General features: G+C 51.1%; 1 protein-coding gene across 1 annotated transcript in view; it reads right to left on the bottom strand.

Annotated features, from left to right (window-relative positions):
* Window positions 1-9318, bottom strand: part of LOC140362237 (F-actin-uncapping protein LRRC16A-like) — a 57494-nt gene extending 48176 nt beyond the window's left edge. The window contains exons 1-2 of the mRNA XM_072448332.1: window positions 9037-9318; window positions 6205-6350 (exon numbers count right to left, since the gene is read on the bottom strand). Coding sequence (XP_072304433.1) covers window positions 6205-6350; window positions 9037-9073 — 183 coding nt within the window. The 5' untranslated portion in view covers window positions 9074-9318. The remainder of the gene's footprint in view (window positions 1-6204; window positions 6351-9036) is intronic.
* Window positions 9319-13760: the final 4442 nt, after the last annotated feature.

Below are 13760 nucleotides of genomic sequence, written 5' to 3'. Positions count from 1 at the left end.
TTCGGACGTTCTCCTGACGTTCTGCTGACAGTTCTGACGTTCTCCTGACAGTTCGGACGTTCTCCTGACGTTCTGCTGACAGTTCTGACGTTCTCCTGACGTTCTCCTGACAGTTCTGACATTCTCCTGACGTTCTGCTGACAGTTCTGACATTCTCCTGACGTTCTCCTGACAGTTCGGACGTTCTCCTGACGTTCTGCTGACAGTTCGGACGTTCTCCTGACGTTCTCCTGACAGTTCTGACATTCTCCTGACGTTCTGCTGACAGTTCGGACGTTCTCCTGACGTTCTGCTGACAGTTCTGACATTCTCCTGACGTTCTCCTGACAGTTCGGACGTTCTCCTGACGTTCTGCTGACAGTTCTGACGTTCTCCTGACAGTTCGGACGTTCTCCTGACGTTCTGCTGACAGTTCTGACGTTCTCCTGACGTTCTGCTGACAGTTCTGACGTTCTCCTGACAGTTCTGACGTTCTCCTGACAGTTCTCCTGACAATTCGGACGTTCTGACGTTCTCCGGATGTTCTCCGGACGTTCTCCTGACAGTTCGGACATTCTCCTGACGTTCTGCTGACAATTCGGACGTTCTCCTGACGTTCTGCTGACAGTTCTGACGTTCTCCTGACGTTCTGCTGACAGTTCGGACGTTCTCTTGACGTTCTGCTGACAGTTCGGACGTTCTCCAGACGTTCTGCTGACAATTCGGACGTTCTCCTGACGTTCTCCTGACAGTTCTGACATTCTCCTGACAGTTCGGACGTTCTCCTGACGTTCTGCTGACAGTTAAGACGTTCTCCTGACGTTCTGCTGACAGTTAAGACGTTCTCCTGACGTTCTGCTGACAGTTCTGACGTTCTCCTGACGTTCTCCTGACAGTTCGGACGTTCTCCTGACGTTCTCCTGACAGTTCGGACGTTCTCCGGATGTTCTCCTGACAGTTCGGACATTCTCCTGACGTTCTGCTGACAGTTCGGACATTCTCCTGACGTTCTGCTGACAGTTCGGACGTTCTCCTGACGTTCTGCTGACAGTTCGGACATTCTCCTGACGTTCTGCTGACAGTTCGGACGTTCTCCTGACGTTCTTCTGACAGTTCGGACATTCTCCTGACGTTCTGCTGACAGTTCGGACATTCTCCTGACGTTCTCCCGACGTTCTCCTGACGTTCTCCTGACAGTTCTGACGTTCTCCTGACGTTCTCCTGACAGTTCGGATGTTCTCCTGACGTTCTCCTGACAGTTCTGACATTCTCCTGACAGTTCGGACGTTCTCCTGACGTTCTGCTGACAGTTCTGACGTTCTCCTGACGTTCTCCTGACAGTTCGGACGTTCTCCTGACGTTCTGCTGACAGTTCTGACGTTCTCCTGACGTTCTCCTGACAGTTCTGACATTCTCCTGACGTTCTGCTGACAGTTCGGACGTTCTCCTGACGTTCTGCTGACAGTTCTGACATTCTCCTGACGTTCTCCTGACAGTTCGGACGTTCTCCTGACGTTCTGCTGACAGTTCGGACGTTCTCCTGACGTTCTGCTGACAGTTCTGACATTCTCCTGACGTTCTCCTGACAGTTCGGACGTTCTCCTGACGTTCTGCTGACAGTTCTGACGTTCTCCTGACGTTCTCCTGACAGTTCTGACATTCTCCTGACGTTCTGCTGACAGTTCTGACGTTCTCCTGACGTTCTGCTGACAGTTCTGACATTCTCCTGACGTTCTCCTGACAGTTCTGACATTCTCCTGACGTTCTGCTGACAGTTCTGACATTCTCCTGACGTTCTCCTGACAGTTCGGACGTTCTCCTGACGTTCTGCTGACAGTTCTGACATTCTCCTGACGTTCTCCTGACAGTTCGGACGTTCTCCTGACGTTCTGCTGACAGTTCGGACGTTCTCCTGACGTTCTGCTGACAGTTCTGACATTCTCCTGACGTTCTCCTGACAGTTCTGACGTTCTCCTGACGTTCTCCTGACAGTTCTGACGTTCTCCTGACGTTCTGCTGACAGTTCTGACATTCTCCTGACGTTCTCCTGACAGTTCGGACGTTCTCCTGACGTTCTGCTGACAGTTCGGACGTTCTCCTGACGTTCTGCTGACAGTTCTGACATTCTCCTGACGTTCTCCTGACAGTTCTGACGTTCTCCTGACGTTCTCCCGACGTTCTCCTGACAGTTCTGACGTTCTCCTGACGTTCTCCTGACAGTTCTGACGTTCTCCTGACGTTCTCCTGACAGTTCGGACGTTCTCCTGACGTTCTCCTGACAGTTCTGACATTCTCCTGACAGTTCGGACGTTCTCCTGACGTTCTGCTGACAGTTCTGACGTTCTCCTGACAGTTCGGACGTTCTCCTGACGTTCTGCTGACAGTTCTGACGTTCTCCTGACGTTCTCCTGACAGTTCTGACATTCTCCTGACGTTCTGCTGACAGTTCGGACGTTCTCCTGACGTTCTGCTGACAGTTCTGACATTCTCCTGACGTTCTCCTGACAGTTCGGACGTTCTCCTGACGTTCTGCTGACAGTTCGGACGTTCTCCTGACGTTCTGCTGACAGTTCTGACGTTCTCCTGACGTTCTCCTGACAGTTCTGACATTCTCCTGACGTTCTGCTGACAGTTCTGACGTTCTCCTGACGTTCTGCTGACAGTTCTGACATTCTCCTGACGTTCTGCTGACAGTTCTGACATTCTCCTGACGTTCTCCTGACAGTTCGGACGTTCTCCTGACGTTCTGCTGACAGTTCGGACGTTCTCCTGACGTTCTGCTGACAGTTCTGACATTCTCCTGACGTTCTGCTGACAGTTCGGACGTTCTCCTGACGTTCTGCTGACAGTTCGGACGTTCTCCTGACGTTCTGCTGACAGTTCTGACATTCTCCTGACGTTCTCCTGACAGTTCTGACGTTCTCCTGACGTTCTCCCGACGTTCTCCTGACAGTTCTGACGTTCTCCTGACGTTCTCCTGACAGTTCTGACGTTCTCCTGACGTTCTCCTGACAGTTCGGACGTTCTCCTGACGTTCTCCTGACAGTTCTGACATTCTCCTGACAGTTCGGACGTTCTCCTGACGTTCTGCTGACAGTTCTGACGTTCTCCTGACGTTCTCCTGACAGTTCGGACGTTCTCCTGACGTTCTGCTGACAGTTCTGACGTTCTCCTCACGTTCTCCTGACAGTTCTGACATTCTCCTGACGTTCTGCTGACAGTTCGGACGTTCTCCTGACGTTCTGCTGACAGTTCTGACATTCTCCTGACGTTCTCCTGACAGTTCGGACGTTCTCCTGACGTTCTGCTGACAGTTCTGACGTTCTCCTGACGTTCTCCTGACAGTTCTGACATTCTCCTGACGTTCTGCTGACAGTTCTGACGTTCTCCTGACGTTCTGCTGACAGTTCTGACATTCTCCTGACGTTCTCCTGACAGTTCGGACGTTCTCCTGACGTTCTGCTGACAGTTCTGACATTCTCCTGACGTTCTCCTGACAGTTCGGACGTTCTCCTGACGTTCTGCTGACAGTTCGGACGTTCTCCTGACGTTCTCCTGACAGTTCTGACGTTCTCCTGACGTTCTCCTGACAGTTCTGACATTCTCCTGACGTTCTCCTGACAGTTCTGACATTCTCCTGACGTTCTCCTGACAGTTCGGACGTTCTCCTGACGTTCTCCTGACAGTTCTGACGTTCTCCTGACGTTCTCCTGACAGTTCTGACGTTCTCCTGACGTTCTCCTGACAGTTCTGACATTCTCCTGACGTTCTCCAGTCCTGCAGTGGGTGAAGTAATAACAAAAACATGTGGGGGCCGAGTATGAAAAACTTTCAGGGCCCAGTTTCTAGCAGCGCCCCTGGTGTTAGAGTCGTGTTACAGCAGGACCAGGTCTAAACCAGGTCTAAACCAGGTCTAAACCAGGACTAAACCAGGTCTAAACCAGGACTAAACCAGGTCTAAACCAGAACTAAACCAGGACTAAACCAGGTCTAAACCAGGACTAAACCAGGACTAAACCAGGACTAAACCAGGTCTAAACCAGGTCTAAACCATGACTAAACCGGGTCTAAACCGGGTCTAAACCGGGACTAAACCGGGACTAAACCATGACTAAACCATGACTAAACCGGGACTAAACCGGGACTAAACCGGGACTAAACCGAGACTAAACCAGGTCTAAACCAGGACTAAACCAGGTCTAAACCAGGACTAAACCAGGTCTAAACCAGAACTAAACCAGGACTAAACCAGGTCTAAACCAGGACTAAACCAGGACTAAACCGGGTCTAAACCGGGTCTAAACCGGGTCTAAACCGGGACTAAACCGGGACTAAACCGAGTCTAAACCGGGACTAAACCGGGACTAAACCAGGTCTAAACCAGGTCTAAACCAGGACTAAACCAGGTCTAAACCAGGACTAAACCAGGACTAAACCAGGTCTAAACCAGGACTAAACCAGGACTAAACCAGGACTAAACCAGGACTAAACCAGGTCTAAACCAGGACTAAACCAGGACTAAACCAGGTCTAAACCAGAACTAAACCAGGACTAAACCAGGTCTAAACCAGGTCTAAACCAGGTCTAAACCAGGACTAAACCAGGACTAAACCAGGACTAAACCAGGTCTAAACCAGGACTAAACCAGGACTAAACCAGGTCTAAACCAGGTCTAAACCAGGTCTAAACCAGAACTAAACCAGGACTAAACCAGGTCTAAACCAGGACTAAACCAGGACTAAACCAGGTCTAAACCAGGTCTAAACCAGGACTAAACCAGGTCTAAACCAGGACTAAACCAGGACTAAACCAGGTCTAAACCAGGACTAAACCAGGACTAAACCAGGTCTAAACCAGGTCTAAACCGGGACTAAACCAGGACTAAACCGAGTCTAAACCGGGACTAAACCAGGACTAAACCAGGTCTAAACCAGGACTAAACCAGGACTAAACCAGGTCTAAACCAGGACTAAACCAGGTCTAAACCAGGTCTAAACAAGGTCTAAACCAGGACTAAACCAGGACTAAACCAGGTCTAAACCAGGACTAAACAAGGTCTAAACCAGGACTAAACCAAGACTAAGAAAGAGAGAGGGAGGGAGAGAAGAGAGAGAGAGAAGGTAGGTCAGTGAGAGACACATGGATAATATTGATTTTGGAAATGTTTTTAACCACTAACACTTTACAAAGACCAGGATTTGAGTGAGTTCTCTACACACCAGCAGGAGGCCCTCTAGCACCAGCAGGAGGCCCTCTGGCACCAGCAGGAGGCCCTCTGGCACCAGCAGGAGGCCCTCTAGCACCAGCAGGAGGCCCTCTGGCACCAGCAGGAGGCCCTCTAGCACCAGCAGGAGGCCCTCTGGCACCAGCAGGAGGCCCTCTGGCACCAGCAGGAGGTCTCTGGCACCTGCAGGAGGTCTCTGGCACCAGCAGGAGGCCCTCTGGTACCAGCAGGAGGCCCTCTGGCACCAGTGACAGTAAAACATAGATCTGACTCGTCTGCATCATTGTGATTGGACACATTTTCACTGTGTGTCATGTGACCTAACAGCAGCATGTAGAAGATGAACAGAAGGGGTCCAAGGACTGACCCTTGGGGCACTCCACAGGTCAGGGGGGTGTGGTCTGAGACACAAAGTACTTCCTGTCTTCCATAAAGGACTTTAACCAGTTTAGGGGGGAGAGAGGATGGTCCTGGTCCTGGTCCTGGTCCTGGTCCTGGTCCTGGTCCTGGTCCTGGTCCTGGTCCTGGTCCTGGTCCTGGTCCTGGTCCAGGTCCAGGTCCAGGTCCAGGTCCAGGTCCAGGTCCTGGTCCTGGCTCTGGTCCTGGTCCAGGTCCAGGTTCAGGTCCAGGTCCAGGTCCTGGTCCTGGTCCTGGTCCTGGTCCAGGTCCTGGTCCAGGTCCTGGTCCTGGTCCTGGCCCTGGCCCTGGTCCTGGCTCTGGTTCAGGTCCAGGTCCAGGTCCAGGTCCTGGTCCTGGTCCTGGTCCTGGTCCTGGTCCAGGTCCTGGTCCTGGTCCTGGCCCTGGTCCTGGCTCTGGTCCTGGTCCAGGTCCTGGTCCTGGCTCTGGTCCTGGTCCAGGTCCAGGTCCAGGTCCAGGTCCAGGTCCTGGTCCAGGTCCTGGTCCTGGCCCTGGTCCTGGCTCTGGTTCAGGTCCAGGTCCTGGTCTAGTCCCAGTGGAATGCTGCTCGTGTCCGGACACATCTCTGGGAGAGAAAGTCAAACCTTCTGCTCCCAAACAAAGAGGAGGAGCTTCAGGGAGGGCATCTGACTCACCAGGACCCGGCTCTCCACTTTGTCCTTGAGCTCCAGCTGAACCTGAAGCTTCAGTTCGACCTTCAACCCTCGACCCAGAGCCTCAGCCACGCCCTCTGCAAGACAAGAACCAGGTCTAAACCAGGACTAAACCAGGACTAAACCAGGACTAAACCAGGACTAAACCAGGACTAAACCAGGTCTAAACCAGGTCTAAACCAGGTCTAAACCAGGTCTAAACCAGGACTAAACCAGGTCTAAACCAGGTCTAAACCAGGTCTAAACCAGGACTAAACCAGGACTAAACCAGGTCTAAACCAGGTCTGAACCAGGTCTAAACCAGGACTAAACCAGGTCTAAACCAGGTCTAAACCAGGTCTAAACCAGGACTAAACCAGGTCTAAACCAGGACTAAACCAGGTCTAAACCAGGTCTAAACCAGGTCTAAACCAGGTCTAGACCAGGACTAAACCAGGTCTAAACCAGGTCCGAACCAGGTCTAAACCAGGTCTAAACCAGGTCTGAACCAGGTCTGAACCAGGTCTAAACCAGGTCTAAACCAGGTCTAAACCAGGACTAAACCAGGACTAAACCAGGTCTGAACCAGGTCTGAACCAGGTCTGAACCAGGTCCGAACCAGGTCTAAACCAGGTCTAAACCAGGTCTGAACCAGGTCTGAACCAGGTCTAAACCAGGTCTAAACCAGGTCTGAACCAGGTCTAAACCAGGTCTAAACCAGGTCTAAACCAGGTCTAAACCAGGACTAAACCAGGACTAAACCAGGTCTGAACCAGGTCTGAACCAGGTCCGAACCAGGTCTAAACCAGGTCTAAACCAGGTCTGAACCAGGTCTAAACCAGGTCTAAACCAGGACTAAACCAGGTCTAAACCAGGTCTAAACCAGGTCTAAACCAGGACTAAACCAGGTCTAAACCAGGTCTAAACCAGGACTAAACCAGGACTAAAGCAGGACTAAAGCAGGACTAAACCAGGTCTAAACCAGGTCTAAACCAGGACTTTTTGCCGATGTCAGAAAATCAACAACAACAATAAACAACAACAACAACAACGACGGACAGGAGTGAAGCCGACGTGATGAGGAGGCATCGATTGTCAAATCATAAATGTCTGATTGAAATGGACTTTGGCCCTTGTTTACAGTCTGGTTGCTTAGTAACAGTTGTGGAATGACCTCAAGACAGGAAGTGACATCATAAATGTCGCCAAAATGGACAAGATGGAGAAAAACAGGCAAAATGTGAAATATAATCCTGGCTTTGATTTAGTCGAACGAGTTTCTACCTCCTCAGCTCCTCTCCTACCTCCTCAGCTCCTCTCCTACCTCCTCAGCTCCTCTCCTACCTCCTCATCCTCTCTCCTACCCCCTACCTCCTCATCTCCTCTCCTACCTCCTCACCTCATATCCTCTCCTACCTCCTCATCCCCTCTCCTACCTCCTCACCTCATATCCTCTCCTACCTCCTCACCTCATATCCTCTCCTACCTCCTCATCTCCTCTCCTACCTCCTCACCTCATATCCTCTCCTACCTCCTCATATCCTCTACTACCTCCTCATCTCCTCTCCTACCTCCTCATCTCCTCTCCTACCTCCTCACCTCATATCCTCTCCTACCTCCTCATCTCGTCTTCTACCTCCTCATCTCCTCTCCTCCTCTCCTACCTCCTCATATCCTCTCCTACCTCCTCATCCCCTCTCCTACCTCCCCTACCTCCTCATCTCCTCTCCTACCTCTTCAAATCATATCCTCTCCTACCTCCTCATCCCCTCTCCTACCTCCTCATCCCCTCTCCTACCTCCTCACCTCATATCCTCTCCTACCTCCTCATCCCCTCTCCTACCTCCTCACCTCATATCCTCTCCTACCTCCTCATCCCCTCTCCTACCTCCTCATCTCCTCTCCTACCTCCTCACCTCATATCCTCTCCTACCTCCTCACCTCATATCCTCTCCTACCTCCTCATCCCCTCTCCTACCTCCTCACCTCATATCCTCTCCTACCTCCTCATCCCCTCTCCTACCTCCTCACCTCATATCCTCTCCTACCTCCTCATCCCCTCTCCTACCTCCTCACCTCATATCCTCTCCTACCTCCTCATCCCCTCTCCTACCTCCTCATCTCCTCTCCTACCTCCTCACCTCATATCCTCTCCTACCTCCTCATCTCGTCTTCTACCTCCTCATCTCCTCTCCTCCTCTCCTACCTCCTCATATCCTCTCCTACCTCCTCATCCCCTCTCCTACCTCCCCTACCTCCTCATCTCCTCTCCTACCTCTTCAAATCATATCCTCTCCTACCTCCTCATCCCCTCTCCTACCTCCTCACCTCATATCCTCTCCTACCTCCTCATCCCCTCTCCTACCTCCTCATCCCCTCTCCTACCTCCTCATCCCCTCTCCTACCTCCTCATCCCCTCTCCTACCTCCTCACCTCATATCCTCTCCTACCTCCTCATCCCCTCTCCTACCTCCTCACCTCATATCCTCTCCTACCTCCTCATCTCCTCTCCTACCTCCTCACCTCATATCCTCTCCTACCTCCTCACCTCATATCCTCTCCTACCTCCTCACCTCATATCCTCTCCTACCTCCTCACCTCATATCCTCTCCTACCTCCTCACCTCATATCCTCTCCTACCTCCTCACCTCATATCCTCATACCCAGACCCAGAACCAGACCAGACCAGACCAGTCCCAGACCCAGTTCCAGACCCAGACCCAGACCCTGACCCTGACCCAGTGCCAGACCCAGTGCCTGTCCCTGTCCCAGACCCAGACTCACCGCGCAGCTCTTTGGGCAGGTCCGTCTCCTCCGTCATGGTTCCAGCGGTGTTTCCCGGGAGCTCGCGCTGCAGTGGCCGCTCTGCAGAGCCGCAGAGCCGGGTTCAGTCTGGGGAAAGTCTCGGTGTCCCGCGGAGTTCCGGAGCTCAGATCAAAGTTGTCCCGTTGTCTGACGCACAGTGCGTAAAAGGTGTGCCGCGCGCGCGCGCTACCTGTGAACGCCTCACGCGCACGGCCATTCCTCTGTGCGCGTGCCCAGGTGAAGTCACGTGGGCGCAGCTCGAGCTCCGCCCCTTAAACCTGAAGTTTGGGAACAGGAAGAGAACGTAACCGCGCACACGCACACGCACGCTCTTTTGGAGCTGTTGTTTTTGTCCTGGAACGTGGGAGCGCGCGGCCCCTGCTGGACACACGTAGAACTGCCGCTTCTGTTCTCAGACTTTGAACTGAAACAAGAGTCAAAACACGAGAAGGTTTAGTCCTGGTTTAGTCCTGGTTTAGACCTGGTTTAGTCCTGGTTTAGTCCTGGTTTAGCCCTTGTTTAGTCCAGGTTTAGACCTGGTTTAGTCCTGGTTTAGTCCAGGTTTAGACCTTGTTTAGTCCTGGTTTAGACCTGGTTTAGACCTGGTTTAGTCCTGGTTTAGTCCTGGTTTAGTCCTGGTTTAGTCCTGGTTTAGTCCTGGTTTAGACCTGGTTTAGTCCTGGTTTAGTCCTGGTTTAGTCCTGGTTTAGTCCTGGTTTAGACCTGGTTTAGTCCTGGTTTAGTCCTGGTTTAGTCCTTGTTTAGTCCAGGTTTAGACCTGGTTTAGTCCTGGTTTAGTCCTGGTTTAGCCCTGGTTTAGCCCTGGTTTAGACCTGGTTTAGTCCTGGTTTAGTCCTGGTTTAGCCCTGGTTTAGCCCTGGTTTAGACCTGGTTTATTCCTGGTTTAGTCGTGGTTTAGTCCTGGTTTAGTCCTGGTTTAGACCTGGTTTAGTCCTGGTTTAGTCCTGGTTTAGTCCTGGTTTAGACCTGGTTTAGTCCTGGTTTAGTCTTGGTTTAGTCCTGGTTTAGACCTGGTTTAGACCTGGTTTAGTCCTGGTTTAGTCCTGGTTTAGTCCTGGTTTAGTCCTGGTTTAGTCCTGGTTTAGTCCTGGTTTAGACCTGGTTTAGTCCTGGTTTAGTCCTGGTTTAGCCCTTGTTTAGTCCAGGTTTAGACCTGGTTTAGTCCTGGTTTAGTCCTGGTTTAGCCCTGGTTTAGCCCTGGTTTAGACCTGGTTTAGTCCTGGTTTAGTCCTGGTTTAGCCCTGGTTTAGCCCTGGTTTAGACCTGGTTTATTCCTGGTTTAGTCCTGGTTTAGTCCTGGTTTAGTCCTGGTTTAGACCTGGTTTAGTCCTGGTTTAGTCCTGGTTTAGACCTGGTTTAGTCCTGGTTTAGTCCTGGTTTAGACCTGGTTTAGTCCTGGTTTAGACCTGGTTTAGTCCTGGTTTAGTCCTGGTTTAGTCCTGGTTTAGTCCTGGTTTAGACCTGGTTTAGTCCTGGTTTAGTCCTGGTTTAGTCCTGGTTTAGTCCTGGTTTAGACCTGGTTTAGACCTGGTTTAGTCCTGGTTTAGCCCTGGTTTATTCCAGGTTTTTTATACCTGGTTTAGTCCTGGTTTAGACCTGGTCCAGGTTGGGTCCCTGTGACAGACTCTTTGTACCAGCAGATGGCGCTGCAGAGTTGACAGTAAGATAAGATAATCCTTTATTGTCCCACATGGGGAAATTTCATTGTTGCAACGCAGGTAGATCCAGAGGCAGATACAGAAGAACAGATCACTTATAGGAAGTCTGAAAAACACTTTCAGTAGAAGATCTCCTATAAATAAATAAAAACTCCCATAGACAAATAAATAAATACATAAATACCATTGCATGTGATCACGACAGTAATTGCACATGGATTTCACAGTAATTGCACATATGACAGAATTGCACATGGTTAGGTCAGTATTGTGAGTGTTCAGGACTAACAGTTTTTGTTATAAAGTCTGACAGCAGCAGAAGGAAAGACCTGCGAAACCTTTCCTTCACACATCGAGGGTGGATCAGTCTCTCACTGAAGCTGCTCTCCAGAGCGGACAGAGTGTCCTGCAGGGGACAGAGTGTCCTGCAGGGGACAGAGTGTCCTGCAGGGGGCGACACTCATGGTCCAGCATAGATGTGAATCTAGCCAGGACCCTTCTGTCCCCCACCTCCTGCACCGAGTCCAGAGGACAGTCCAGGACGGAGCTGGACTTCTTGATGACTCTGTCCAGCTTCTTCCTCTCCCTCTCTGTGATGCTGCTGTTCAGTGACGCGGCCTTGAGCCAGCAGAGGGCGCCATGCTCCTCACTCTAGATCTCATGAAACAGTTTTAAGTGTCACATGTTTAACTCTGTAAATGATGAGCTTTTTGATCTGTTTTGTAAAGAATATAAAAGTATTTTCCGTTCCACGGACCAATCAGAGCACAGCATTCTGAAAACAAACAATACTTTCAAGCAACCAAAAGAGAGTTTTGTTTTCTTAAAAGTGTCAAAAGTGTTGAATTATCCGAGGTGGGACACTCTTCTTTGACAGCGCCCCCTGGAGGACACCCCCCTGGAGGACACGCCCTCTGGAGGACACGCCCTCTGGAGGACACGCCCCCTGGAGGACACTTCTTCTTCTTCTTCTTCTTCTTCTTCGTCTTCTTCTTCGCTCTGTTTTTAGAAGTCGTGTGTCAGAAACATGAGAAGCTTCCAGAAACGAGACGTGGAAACACGGTGCTGAGACGGGGACGAGACAGGGATGAGATGGGGACGAGATGGGGACGAGACGGGGACGAGACGGGGACGAGACGGGGACGAGATGGGGACGAGACAGGGATGAGATGGGGACGAGACAGGGATGAGATGGGGACGAGATGGGGACGAGATGGGGACGGTGCTCAGACGAGGACGAGATGTTTACCACAACAAACCAACTGAGAAAGAGCTGTTTTTAAGATTGTATTTTGTTTATGCTTTGTTGTTTGTTTGTTTGTTTGTTTGTTGCTCTGTTATTATTATTGTCCCTCAGTTTGACGTAAATGAAGCTGTGACACATTTATTTAAACATGAACATGAACGTCACTTTTCTGACCCAACGTTCCAAGAGAAGTGTAAAGTAAAAACACTGTTGTGTCCTCGTGTGTCCTCATCATGTCCTCATGTGTCCCTGTGTGTCCTCGTGTGTCCTCATCATGTCCTCATGTGTCCCTGTGTGTCCTCGTGTGTCCTCATCATGTCCTCGTGTGTCCTCATCATGTCCTCGTGTGTCCTCGTGTGTCCTCATCATGTCCTCGTGTGTCCTCATCATGTCCTCGTGTGTTCTCATGTGTCCTCATCATGTCCTCGTGTGTCCTCATCATGTCCTCGTGTGTCCTCATCATGTCCTCGTTCGTCCTCATGTGTCCTCATCATGTCCTCGTGTGTCCTCATCATGTCCTCGTGTGTCCTCATCATGTCCTCGTGTGTCCTCATGTGTCCTCATCATGTCCTCGTGTGTCCTCATCATGTCCTCGTGTGTCCTCATCATGTCCTCGTGTGTCCTCGTGTGTCCTCATCATGTCCTCGTGTGTCCTCATCATGTCCTTGTGTGTCCTCGTGTGTCCTCATCATGTCCTCGTGTGTCCTCATCATGTCCTCGTGTGTCCTCATCATGTCCTCGTGTGTCCTCGTGTGTCCTCATCATGTCCTCGTGTGTCCTCATCATGTCCTCGTGTGTCCTCATCATGTCCTCGTGTGTCCTCGTGTGTCCTCATCATGTCCTCGTGTGTCCTCATCATGTCCTCATCATGTCCTCATCATGTCCTCATCATGTCCTCGTGTGTCCCCGTGTGTCCTCATCATGTCCTCATCATGTCCTCATGTGTCCCTGTGTGTCCTCTTGTGTCCTCATCATGTCCTCGTGTGTCCCTGTGTGTCCTCTTGTGTCCTCATCATGTCCTCATCATGTCCTTGTGTGTCCCTGTGTGTCCTCGTGTGTCCTCTTGTGTCCTCATCATGTCCTTGTGTGTCCCTGTGTGTCCTCGTGTGTCCTCTTGTGTCCTCATCATGTCCTGATGTGTCCTATTGTGTTCTCATCATGTCCTCATCATGTCCTCATGTGTCCCTGTGTGTCCTCGTGTGTCCTCATCATGTCCTTATCATGTCCTCTTGTGTCCCTGTGTGTCCTCATCATGTCCTCGTGTGTCCCTGTGTGTCCTCTTGTGTCCTCATCATGTACTCCTCATGTCCTCGTGTGTCCCTGTGTGTCCTCATCATGTCCTCCTCATGTCCTCGTGTGTCCCTGTGTGTCCTCTTGTGTCTTCATCATGTCCTCCTGTGTCCCTGTGTGTCCTCTTGTGTCCTCATCATGTCCTCATCATGTCCTCGTGTGTCCCTGTGTGTCCTCTTGTGTCCTCATCATGTCCTCGTGTGTCCCTGTGTGTCCTCGTGTGTCCCTGTGTGTCCTCTTTTGTCCTCATCATGTCCTCATCATGTCCTCGTGTGTCCCTGTGTGTCCTCGTATGTCCTCTTGTGTCCTTATCATGTCCTTGTGTGTCCTCGTGTGTCCTTGTGTGTCCTCAAGTGTCCCTGTGTTTCCTCGTGTGTCCTCATCATGTCCTTGTGTGTCCCTGTGTGTCCTCATGTGTCCTTGTGTGTCCTCATGTGTCCCTGTGTGTCCTTGTGTGCTCGTGTGTCCTCATCATGTCCCCGTGTGTC

The sequence above is a fragment of the Eucyclogobius newberryi genome, unplaced genomic scaffold, assembly GCF_026437365.1.
Source record: "Eucyclogobius newberryi isolate DKJ021-1_F unplaced genomic scaffold, fEucNew1.0.hap1 SCAF_16, whole genome shotgun sequence".
Lineage (NCBI taxonomy): Eukaryota > Metazoa > Chordata > Actinopteri > Gobiiformes > Gobiidae > Eucyclogobius > Eucyclogobius newberryi.
This window is presented reverse-complemented; position numbering and strand designations above follow the sequence as displayed.